Source organism: Silurus meridionalis, chromosome 20, assembly GCF_014805685.1.
Source record: "Silurus meridionalis isolate SWU-2019-XX chromosome 20, ASM1480568v1, whole genome shotgun sequence".
NCBI classification, from domain to species: domain Eukaryota; kingdom Metazoa; phylum Chordata; class Actinopteri; order Siluriformes; family Siluridae; genus Silurus; species Silurus meridionalis.
The window spans coordinates 7,294,571-7,307,500 of record NC_060903.1 but is presented as its reverse complement, the minus strand read 5'-3'; the positions used below and the strand labels follow the sequence as shown (position 1 = coordinate 7,307,500).

At 37.3% G+C, this 12,930-nt stretch overlaps 1 protein-coding gene across 1 annotated transcript in view; it reads left to right on the top strand.

Moving 5' to 3' along the window:
• LOC124402931 (semaphorin-4E-like) overlaps nucleotides 1-12,930 on the top strand; it is a 21,497-nt gene extending 8,567 nt beyond the window's left edge. Inside the window, exons 5-15 of the mRNA XM_046876376.1 lie at nucleotides 217-315; nucleotides 479-578; nucleotides 893-997; nucleotides 1,167-1,318; nucleotides 1,655-1,827; nucleotides 7,438-7,591; nucleotides 7,969-8,191; nucleotides 8,311-8,426; nucleotides 11,127-11,296; nucleotides 11,777-11,829; nucleotides 12,001-12,930. Of these exons, the coding sequence (XP_046732332.1) occupies nucleotides 217-315; nucleotides 479-578; nucleotides 893-997; nucleotides 1,167-1,318; nucleotides 1,655-1,827; nucleotides 7,438-7,591; nucleotides 7,969-8,191; nucleotides 8,311-8,426; nucleotides 11,127-11,296; nucleotides 11,777-11,829; nucleotides 12,001-12,572 (1,917 nt within the window). The 3' untranslated portion in view covers nucleotides 12,573-12,930. The remainder of the gene's footprint in view (nucleotides 1-216; nucleotides 316-478; nucleotides 579-892; nucleotides 998-1,166; nucleotides 1,319-1,654; nucleotides 1,828-7,437; nucleotides 7,592-7,968; nucleotides 8,192-8,310; nucleotides 8,427-11,126; nucleotides 11,297-11,776; nucleotides 11,830-12,000) is intronic.

Here is a 12,930-nt window from a genome sequence, read left to right as displayed (position 1 = left end):
AAGTACTGTGTGTAAAACAAATTGGGAACAGGGATTCTATTACACAAAGCCTTGATCTGCAACTTGTCTTTGCTGAGTCCTAACCCAACCCATAAAGTTATTACACATTATTCTTCTGTCTTGTGTTGTTTGTGAACTGATCTGGAATATGGAGTTTTTCTTTTCTGAAAGTCTAGATTATCATAATTAGACTCAGTATGTCATCTCTTTTTTCAGACTGATTGTTGGAACTACATCCGGATCATTCATAAATGGACAGATGGAATGTTGTATGTGTGTGGTACCAATGCTTTCAGTCCAGCCTGTAAAAATATGGTGAGTAATACAGTAATTATGATATTATTTTAGAAAACTATTGTATAGTATTTTTACTATTGTATAGTATTGTTGTTTCAGGCTCGGTGAATGTTTAGCTGCATTATGTTTAGCTACATTATGTAAATGTTTTCTGTAGCCTGTCCTGTTTTCTGTCTTCCAGTCTTATACAGACAAAAAGCTCACTCTGGAAAATGAAACACATGATGGGAAGGGAAAGTGTCCATTTGATCCCTTTCAAAGATATGCCTCTGAACTTGTCGGTAGGTTCTCCGTTTGTCTTAAGCACGACTGTTCCATGATGCAACACACCAAATAACAGTTATCCAATGATATTATTCCATGATTTCATAATATTTTTTATAAATATCTTTTTCAATTTAGTACAAATATTGTATTTATTTCTAATATACATACAAGTTTTTTTTTATTTTATTTTATTTTATTATTTTTTTTTTTTACAAATGCTGCTCATAATAGCTAATCTAATTCTTTTGAATTGGAAGGAAATGTTTTAAAGGAAAGTAATGAAATTATATCATAGTGATATTATATTAATATTACAATTCTGTTTTAGATGATGAGCTGTACACTGCTACATCTATAAATTTTCTGGGCACAGACATGGTTATGACGCGAAATTCTGACAATATAAAAACTGATTTCCCTTACTGGTTCAACGGTAAGAATGTATACATGTACATTCATAAATATATATACTGCTAAACTGGTCAATGTAAGATTTATATGATGTTGAAGATGAACAATTTCTGGTGTTATTATTTCCCTGAACTTGAGATTCTTCTACTAAACACCAGAATTGTTATCACTGATTAGTTTTGTGATTTCAGAGCCCAAGTTCATTGGCATGAAACATGTGACTAAAGGAATGGAAAACCCAGAGGGGGATGATGATGAGATTTACCTCTTCTTTAGTGAAAAAGCTGTGGAGTACGACTCCTATGTTAAGTTGGATGTGTCAAGGGTTGCCCGTGTCTGTAAGGTAGCCTTTCCTGCAACAGGATGTTTTTTGTCCAATATTACTGGGCTTTTCATGCAAATGATTAATTGTTTACTGTCACAAATGACAGCTTTTCTAACACTTTTTCAACGAGTAAACCAAAATTCCAAAACTATTTAAAGTAATGTTTTTATTTTAAAATCATAATAAATGAAGATTATTAATGTTGATGTTTTAATTGTACATAATTTCTTGCAATATAAATTATTTGTTTTTCAATAGATATTTAATTAAACATTAAATACTGAATACATTTCAATTGTTATATTTGCTAACATGGAATTTTGCAGAAATGTTGCCATATTTTTTAATCTCTAGGGGGATGTGGGAGGACTGCGGACATTGCAAAAGAGGTGGACATCATTCCAAAAGGCTCAACTGGACTGTCCTGTACCTCACACCAAAGTGCCTTTACTTATAAAAGATGTATTCCTCTTCTGCCCAGGCAACTGGACTACCTGTGTGTTCTACGGAGTTTTTTCTCCTCAGACGTGAGTATGGTTCAGTTCACATATGTTAACATGGTTGCTTCAGACTACTGGTAAGAAGGTCATGATATAAATCCCAAAACTACAAGCTGCCATTGCTGGGATATTGATCAAGGCCCTCAAAATATTCAAGGCTTAATTATAAATTCTGAAATAAAATACATATAATGGTGTCTGCTAAATGACAAATGTAAAGGTAAATGTATGAATAACTATTATGAACACTCCTGGAAGATAAATAATGTAAGAATTAGCTGCCTGAGATCAAGGAGAGGAGTGATTATTTAATAAGAATTGTGCTAATTTCTAGTCTTTTTTTGCTTAACTCATTGTATTGTCCAAATTTAAGACATAATTCTCTTTATGAAGCGGAACACTTATATTAAGAAGAAGGAGGATCATAGGGTGACGTATAAGAGGGGAGGAAGGTGCACACAGGTGGACTATGTTCTATGTAGGACAGGGGTGGGCTTTTTGCCTCACGGGCCACAATGGGCTCTAAAATTTGACAGAGGGGCCGGGCCAGGAATATACAGTATGTATATATATATATATATATATATATATATATATATATATATATATATATATATATATATATATATATACACACACACACTGGAGATCAAAATTAGAGAACAAATCATAACCAATTGAACAATTCTGAAATAATGTCATCTTCACTGCTTAACAGTTGAAGGAGTTTTTGTCCTGTCTATACCATGCTACCAGAACACCTTTTTCACAAAATAACTAAGGCATTTAAAAAAAAAAACATTATTTTGCAGAAAACACACTGATCAAAATTGAAGAACAACAATGACTGTAGCATGGAAAATTACAACAAAACTTTCTGAAGGTTACAACAGTCAGCAATTAGTAGGAAGTGTACAGGCGTCTGCTCTGAATGACTTTAGCACATCTGCGGCCACAGGACAGCACTAGTCTCTCACACTGCTCTGGTGTGATTTTGGTCCACTCTTCTTCCAGTCTCCTCCACAGTTCAGTGACTGTAGTGGGTTTCTTGGCCATAAGTTTGTCGCCAAGGATTTTCCAGAGGTTCTCTATTGGGTTGAGATCAGGACTCTGGGCAGGCAATGTCATTATTTCAATGTTTTCAGTTTCAAGGAACTGCTTTACCCGTTTTGCTGTGTGAACGTTGTCCTGCATGAACACTGCGGGCTGATTGGGTGATGAACGCAGGAAAGGAACCATATGTTGTTGAAGAAGGTTCTGATAAACATTTGCATTCACTCTGCCATGTAGCTGTATAAGACGCCCAACTCCTGCTGCAGAAAACATGCCCCAAACCATGACACTTCCTTCTTCACTTTTCACTGACTTCTTTAAAAACTTTGGGTTCAGTCTTTCTCCAGTTTGTCGCCGAACATAATGTTTCCCATTGAACCCAAATAAATTAAACTTGCTTTCATCACTAAAGTGAACTTTGGACCAGTTCTCCTTTGTCCACACAACATGCTCCTCGGCAAAGCTTAGTCTAGCCTTTTGATTCTTTCTGCTAATGAGAGGTTTGGTCACTGCAGAGTGGGCTTTCAGTCCAAATGCTCTTAAACGTTGAGACACTGTATGACGAGACAGATCCTTACCCTGTTCAGCGCTGAACTGGTGAGCAATTCCAGCTGCAGTGTGAAAACAATTTCCCATTGAGATCCTCCGCAGTATCCTGTCCTCTCTTGTATTTGTCTTCCGTGGACAACCAGCCTTCTTGGCGGACTTGAATGAGTTTGTGATGTTGTAAAGATTCAATATTCTTAAAATTTGGATTTGGAACGACCAACTATGGCTGATAGGGTCATCCCTTTGGCCTTCATCTGGACAACCTGCTGCCGGAGGCTGTCAGTCAATTTAGAAATGCCCACCATCTTGCAGAGTCAGTGAAACTGGAAGTTAGGCTGCCAGTTAAATAGGGGTTGACAGATAATCAAGGAAATTAGCACCAGGTGCCAGATTAACACCAATAACTGGGAGGTATCTGAAAGTGTTCTCTAATTTTGATTAGTGTGTTTTCTGCAAAATAATGTTTTTTTTTTCTTAGTCATTTTGTGTAAAAGGTGTTCTGGTTGCATGGTATAGACAGGACAAAAACTCCTTCAACTGTTGAGCACTGAAGATGACATTATTTCAGAATTGTTCAATTGTTTATAAATTGTTCTCTAATTTTGATCTCCAGTGTGTGTGTGTGTGTGTGTATATATATATATATATATATATATATATATATATATATATATATATATATATATATATATATATGTATATATATATATATTACATACACATTATTATATATCGATATATAACATTACATTAGAGCTGAACTTCTCCTTTAAGAACACCAGAACACCAGCTGAAAAGTGCAAAGTGACGGCTGATATTGTACTCTTTGAAAACCGTGACATATTAGGCATACAGCCTTTGATCGGACTTCAGCGAAAAAATATTTTGTTGTCCACTCCATATTAAACACTCGGCGCTCCACTATCCATTTTTCCTTGATAAGCTCATTTTTGCAGAAGGGCTCATAAGAGAAGAAGAGAGTACCGGTAATACACGCGATCAAGGTCAATGTATCTGAAGTGCGACATCTTTAGGGGAAATGTGGGCATTACAGGGGAAAGGTAAATTAAACAATGTTTACCTGTACCTATTTTAACAGAATTCGGTCACGTTCGGCAGGCCGGATTAATAAACCCAACGGGCCATAGTTTGCCCATGTCTGATGTAGGAGATATAACCTGGAGGAGAATGGAGACTGTCAGGTGTTGGCAGGGGACTGTGTAGCTAGACAGCATCAGATTGTGGTCTGTAGGATAGTTTAGGAGGTGAAGAAGAAGAGGAGGAGAGTGAGGACTGAAAGAAGAATAAGATGGTGGAAACTGAAGGAGGAAGACAATAGTGTGAGATTCAGGAAAGAGGTCAGACAGGGGCTCGGTGGTGGTGAAGAGGTGCTGGATGATTGGGCAACTACTGCAAAAGTGATAAGGGAGAGAGCTAGAAAGGTAATTGATGTGACATCTGGAAAGAGAAAGGAAGACAAAGAGACGTGGTGGAATGAGGTAGTGCAGGACAGCATAAGGAGAAAGAGCTTGGCAAAACAGAATTGGGATCGACAGAGAGATGAGAAAAGTAGGCAGGAGTACAAGGAGATGCGGCAGCAGGTGAAGAGTGATGTGGCGAAAGGAAAAGGCATATGAGGAGCTGTATGAGAATTTAGACACTAAGGAAGAAGTATTGATTGGCCAGGCAGAGGGACCGAGCTGGGAAGGATGTTCTGCAAAGTTAGAGCAATAAAGGATGGAGATGGAAATGTGTTGACTAGTGATGAGAGTGTGTTGAGTAGATGAAGGGAGTATTTTGAGCAGCTGATAAACGAGGTAAATGAGAGAGAGAGAGAGAGAGAGAGTTGGATGGTGTGGAGATGGTGAAGCAGGAAGTGGATAGGATAAGTAAGGAGGAAGTGAAAGCAGCAATTAGGACGATGAAGAGTGGAAAGTCGGTTGGACCAGATGACATACCGCTAGAAGCATGGAGATGTTTAGGAGAGATGGCAGTGGAGTTTCTAAAGGAGTTGTGGTATTGTATGAGGAAGTCAGGTGTGTCAGCGAAGTATGTGAGTGTGGTGCAGGACATGTATGAGGACAGTGTGACAGCAGTGAAGTGTGCAGTAGGAAGGACAGACCGGTTCAAGGTGGAGGTTGGACTGCATTAAGGACCGGCACTGAGCCCTTTCCTGTTTGCAGTGTTGATTGACAGGTTGACGGACGAGGTCAGACAGGAGTCTCCATGGACTATAATGTTTGCGGATGATATTGTGATTTGTGTGGGAAAGTAGGGAGCAGGTTGAGAAGAACCTGGAGGGGTGGAGGTATGCGCTGGAGAGAAGGGAAATGAAAGTCAGTAGGAGTAAGACAGGGTACATGTGTGTGAATGAGAGGGAGGGCAGTGGAGTGGTGCTATTGCAGGGAGAAGAGGTGGAGAAGGTGGAGGAGTTCAGGTTCCTGGGGTCAACAGTGCAAAGTAATGGAGAGTGTGTAAGAGAAGTGAAGAGTGACAGGAGTGATTTGTGATAGAAGGGTATCTGCAAGAGTGAAAGGAAAAGTTTGTAGGACTGTGGTGAGACCTGCGATGTTGTATGGTTTAGAGACAGTGGCATTGAGTAAAAGACAGGAGGTGGAGCTGGAGGTAGCAGAGCTGAAGATGTGGAGGTTTTCTTTTGGAGTGACGACGATGTACAGAATTAGAAATAAGTTTATTAGAGGGACAGCTTATGTAGGTCATTATGGAGACTAGGCGAGGGGGGCAAGATTAAGATGGTTTGGACATGTGCCGAGGAGGGACATGGGGTATATGGGTAGAAGAATTCTGAGGATGGAGCCACCAGGATGGAGGAAAAGAGGAAGGCCAAATTTTATGGATGTGGTAAGGAAAGACATGCAGGTAGTTGAGTTGAAAGAGGGAAATGTAGAGGACAGAGGCGTATGGAGACGGATGATCCGCTGTGGCGACCCCTAATGGGAGAATTTGAAAGAAGAAGAAGTTCTCTTTATGAAGCATTTTAAATAGCAGTAGGCTTGTATTGCTAATTTAGACATTACACATACACATTCACACACTCATTGGCAGTGTTGTGCTAGTTATTAAAAAATAGTAACTAGTTACAGTTACTCGTTACTTCATTCAAAAAGTAACTCCGTTAATTTGTTGATTACTTACACTAAAAAGTAATGTGTTACTGTTAAAAGTCACTTTTTAGTTACTTTTTTAAAGAACGTTCTTTAATGTTCCCATTAATGCACTTTTATGCGTTATGGTCTGTACAAACACAAAACTGACTTAAACACAAAGGAATTTTTAAACACTATTTTATTTAAGTCAGACCAGCACAAACTGAATATATAACAAGGATTTCTGAAAATAAATAGCAAAACATTCTGAATAATATATTCAGAATCAAAAACTAAAGTGGCTCCTGCATCATAAAAGCTGTTGTGTTGAGCTGTTAAAAATGTTCCATTCACAGTTGAAGTATGAAAACTATTAACAATGTACAATATAACACCGGGTTAGCTTCTAGCTTTTAGCTCCTTCGAGGCATGGAGCTTCTGGAGGTGTTGCTATTGCAGTAGATACGACCTTCGAACCAGAAAGACACAGCTTATGTTTGACTAAAAAGTTTTTGTCTTTATACTCAACTAAAGTGAAATAATGAGCATATATCAACTTTGAGAAACTCATCCTGCTCTCGCCTACTAGTAACGCGTTACTGCCCAACACTGCTAATTGGTACCTATGAAAACAGAAACAGAATCTCCAACAAAATGTACCCCGATTTCAGGACCGTGCTGCTGTTAGATAGCAATGCTGCACCATCCTGTCATCTTAATAATCATCTAAATAATATACACCAGTACTTACTAAATTTTAATACTCATAATATTCAGAATTATAATTTAAACTTTATTAGATCATTCAGGTAAGTTTAGATGATAGTTTTGTAATGATTAAAAAAAACTGTTTGTAATCCTAATTGTATCATATCCCAGAAACTCCAATCCTAATACACTTATTTCATGACTGTGAATCGACACACAGGGACATGTTGCAGTACTCTGCAGTGTGCGCCTTCAGGATACAAGACATCCGGAAAGTGTTCTCTGAAGGCAAATTCAAAACTCTGTACAATGACAATTCCATTACGAAATGGGTGACGTACAATGAAGAGGTGCCTGATCCCCGTCCCGGAGCTGTGAGTACAATATGTCAATGATCATTTTCATTTATTTTTTCTGCAGTAATAAAAATCACTTATAGTGTTAGGTACTAATTTTATTACATTAATGATCTTGTTATATTTCCTTTTTAATAACTTAATACTATAAAGGGGGGAAATATATCAGTATATTCAAGATTTCCCCACATATAAAATGTGTTTACTATTATGTATAATGCTATGCCATGTAATCTTTTGTTTGTACTGTCTTATTTTATACAAAATATGTACTATTTTGTATACTGATATGCTGAGTTTAATATGCAGATCCTCTAAGCTCTCTCTCTTTCTCTCTCTCTCTCTCTCTCTCTCTCTCTCTCTCTCTCTCTCTCTCTCTCTCTTTTTCTGTCTAGTGTATTAACAATGATGCAAAGCAGAAAGGGTTTTCCAAGTCTTTGGATCTGCCTGATAAAACTCTTCAGTTTATTAAAGACAGGCCGCTAATGGATCAGGCAGTGAAGCCAGCTTCTGAGCAGCCCCTACTGGTGAAAAAAGGAGCTGCGTTTACAAGTATAGTAGTGGCCAACACTACTGCTTTGAATGGGACCAGCCATCAGGTCATGTTTATTGGCACAGGTAATAATTTCATCTGCAGTTTACATCATTTATCAAGATTTATAAATTGCATGGGCTACAATAGTATAAGCAAAACTCCAGTCATAAACATCCACAAATCAAATGTGTTTTTGTAACAGCAAGTGGTTCAGTGCTGAAAGCAGTCAACTATGACGGGGAGATGGTCATAATAGAGGAGGTGCAGCTCTTTAACTATAATGAGCCAGTAAAGATACTGCGCCTCTCCACCACCATGGTAAACCTCAAAACACTTTTACATTTGATGTTCTCTTCCCTGAAGCTTTAACAAACGTGTATAGGTTATACGTGTTTTTCACTTTTCCAGGAACTGGTTCTTGGTCAACCTGAGAATGGTTGATCGACATTTGTTTCAGCACTTAAATGTTGTTTAAAGCGGTTTAGTTGTCATGCTATGTCCTGTTTTTATGTTCATAATGGCAGGAAAGAGGAACGCTGTAGATATTGACAGTTGTATTGCAAATACAATTGCAAAGAAAGAAGCAGATTTTTCTATATATAAGTGAGCACCTTTAACTCATCCTGCTTCAATCATGTAACAAACATCTTTGACTACATTTGTTTTTTGCCTTTAATGTCAACTATTTCTATTATATTTCTGTAGGGACCATCAGGTTTTCACTTTATTATTTCACTCAGACTTCCATTTAAAAAAATCAATTACAAAAATAAATAAAATAAAAACCTTCCCCTTTAATTCCAACCTTTTTTTGCTAGCAACTATGAGTGATCCGCAAGGCATATAGAAGCATACTCAAAATAGGAAGCTGTTTATTTATTTATTGCTCATTTTGAGATATTGTGATTTGTGGATTTGTAGTTCGGAGCAGGTTGAGAAGGATGTGGAGAGGTGGAGTTCTGCATTGGAGAAAAGTGGAATAAAAGTCAGTAGGAGCAAAGCAGAGTAAATAAGAGGGAGGGCAGTGGAGTTTAAATACTTAAAAAATAACTTTTATAAAAATGTGTATATGTGTGTCCATGTATATATATATATATATATATATATATATATATATATATATATATATATATATATATATATATATATATATATATATATATATATATATATATATATATATTCAATGTGTCTCAGCATCAAGTACAGAAGTTAAAAAAAAGATTTAAAGAGACTGGAGACGTTCTTGACAAGCCCAGGTCAGGCAGACCCCGCAAGACAACTGCTTGAGAGGACCGTTTGTTGGCTCAAAAATCCAGCCCATTTTCCACTGCAGCAGAGCTCCACGAGACCTGGTCACCTGAACAGTTTGTCGGATTCTGTCTCGAAATGGCCTCCATGTTCGAATCAGTGCCCAGAAGCCAGCACTAAACAAAAGACAATTGAAAAACCGTGTGGCATTTGCCAAGGCCCACAGCCTGCTAAAAGGATGGATGCTGGAAAAGTGGCAGAAGGTGTATTTTTCAGATGAATCTTCTGTTGAATTACACCACAGTCGCCGCAAATATTGCAGGAGACCTACTGGAGCCCGCATGGATCCGAGATTCACCCAGAAAACAGTGAAGTTTGGTGGCGGAAAAATCATGGTCTTGGGTTACATCCAGTATGGGGGTGTGCAAGAGATCTGCAGGGTGGAAGGCAACATCAATAGTCTAAAATACTAAGAAATCTTAGCGACCACTTATATTCTTAACCATAAAAGAGGCCAAATTCTGCAGGAGGATGGTGCTCCATCGCATACTTCCATCTCCACATCAAAGTTCCTCAAGGCAAAGAAGATCAAGATGCTCCAGGATTGGCCAGCCCAGTCACCAGACATGAACATCATTGAGCATATGTGGGGTAGGATGAAAGAGGAAGCATGGAAGACGAAATCAAAGAATATTGATGAACTGCGAGGCATGCAAGATTCGTTGCTTTCGTTGCTATTCCCGATGACTTCAATATCAATAAATTGTATAAATCCTTGCCAAACCTCATGGTCCTTCAAGTCCTTAAGTCCTTCAAGCTCATGGAAGTCATACAAGATATTAAATTTACACTACTTAATTTGCTGACATATTTTTGTATTTGCAATAAATTTGTTCAATTTCTGTATAGGCGGCAAAACTTTTATCTTGCCAAAATCTGACCTTTCTGTCTTGATTAAATTATAAATCTTTTTTCAGTGAAACAAATTTATTTCAGTGCATTAAACATCATTTGGGAGGGTTTAAGCTTTTCATATGAGCTATTTCTAACACCAATTGATTAATTAAAAGTCAGGTTAATAGCAGGTGTTTCTACAAAATAGATATGCGACAAGACTTTTGTCAGGGACTGTAGAATTGCTAGACCATTGAAGCAATTTTTAGTAGCGTGTGAAAATCTGATCTGCCCTTATGGATCAGCCTTAATAGAGACTGTCAATCATACTTTCCACTGTGATTATAAGCCGATTATGATCAGTGACTAATCAATCGGGGTGCCCACAGAATAAATACCTGGGGTCAACTGTTTAAAGTAATGGAGAGTGTGTTAGGGAGGTTAAGAGAAGAGTGAAAAGAGATTAATTAAAAAATAATCGTCCAAATAATTGATTATCAAAATAAGCATTAGTTGCAGCCCTACATTACACTAATTAAGTGATTTAGTATGTTAACTAAATACTTATAGGTTATTTAGTGCAATGCAATTTCATAAATGGTTTGCTCTTAAAATTTTGTTAGTTTTTTAAACAATATAGAAATGCAGTTGTCCTACTAATCTAACATGCACATGTTTGTGCCATTAATCACATTACTGTAACGTAAAATAACTGCATAGCATTTATCAATGACATTCTAATTCTGTTTTATTCTAGTGCTCCTCTGATTCACTTTATGACTAATGTTATTTTTCGTACATCAGCTTGAGTTTGAGTTTGATTCTGTTCTTGCTTCACCCTCATTTTAACAACTGGTGCATATATTTTCTCAGGGTCTGCTGTATGCTGGTTCAGAGGAGGCTGCAGCACAGATGCCGTTTTGTGCGTGTAGCAAGTACACTTCCTGTACTGACTGTGTGCTGGCCAGAGACCCCTACTGTGGCTGGGACCTTGTCAATAAAAGCTGCATTGCTATAAACAGCATTCATTCTGATGGACACAGGTACTGAGGATACATTATTCATATAATGTGATGTAGTGTTGCTACATCATAATAAGACATGATATGGTGATATGCTGTAAAAAAAAAAAAAACAGGACTGGGAAGAATTACCTGGTGTGAAATGGTAACATGAATTTTGTCAGTAATTTTGACAGTCTTTTTAAAATAACGTCATTAATGCTTTATCCATTTATGTAGTAGTTACATTTCAGTAGTATATGTAAGCAGTTATAAACAGACTTGTAGACAAGTGAAAGCTTTTCATTTGTTTATGCTGACACTGGATACTCCTTTTATAATAGTTAAATAAACATGGCTTTAAGACAGCATCACCGCATTAGTTATTATCTTCTGAGTAAATAATCAATCCAGAATCAAGAGTTGACCAGAACTGTGGTCATACATATTGTATTACTGTAACTACACTAGTGCCTTTGTATGAAGTTGGGTTTTCTGTTATGTTCCTGGATTTTCCTACAGTGAGGTGGTTCAGAGTCTGAAAGATGGAAATGCTACAAGTTGTCCTGCAGTTGGTATGTTAACAGATGGAATTTTATATCCTCTAGGACAGCTAGTACGGTTTAAGTCTATTGTGACTAATTAAACTCTCAATAAAAGAAAATTATACTCTCAAGGAGTAAAAAAATATATAAAAGAAGAAAAATGAAGATGACTGGATAAAGTTGTCCTTTTTTGTATTACAGAGAACACAGAGATCATTAAGATCTTCTTCCCGGGTCAAATGGTCAGTCTGCCATGCCAGCTGGGATCAAACCTGGCCCGAGTGCAGTGGCATTTAAATGATCAACCAATTGAAAATGACCAAAAGTACAGCTTCCAACATGACAGCTTGCTCATCCTTGATGCTTTGGACACTGACAGCGGTAAATACACCTGCATCTCTGTAGAGTCCTCCAATGGTCAAGACTATACCATCCAAACTATTACGTATGAGTTGAAGCTGGGAAACTTTGTAGGTACTTTGGCCCAGCTGCAAATACAGGAAAAGCAGAACACCCTCTTGGCCCTGGTCATTGTTCTAACTATGATATTACTGGCGCTTGTTATATGGAACTTCTACAAAGGACATTTTAGTGTCCCAAAATGCTTCAGTAAATCTCAAGAAGGACCAGAGAGTACGAGAAACTTCCAGCAGCCACTGAAAATGAAAGACAGAAATAAGACATCATCAAGCAGCAACAGTAATAATAATCATAACAGAATGAGTGAATTACCCAGCGCTGGAAACCAGCATAATGGAGACAAAGTGTTCTAATGAAGTCTGATATTTATATACCTTATCTTACCACAATCCATATTTCTGTTTTGTTGTAGATTGTTCTACACAGTAGGTAAAATTTACACATATTAAGAATAAAAATATTCATTTGCATCACTTAAAACATCATTTATCTACAGTTGTGAAGGTGTCACTGCACATGTCTTATCAGAAATCAAACATCAACTGTCCAGATCTCACACACTGCTTTTAAAATGTATGCTGTTTAAACTTGGAGCTCATTCAGCTAAATGTTTACACCTTTCTTATTGCTCATTGTATATAACTTCATTCTAATATTTTGTGAAGAATTGATTTGTTTTAAGATTTAAATAAACTTTGAATTTGTAAAGCC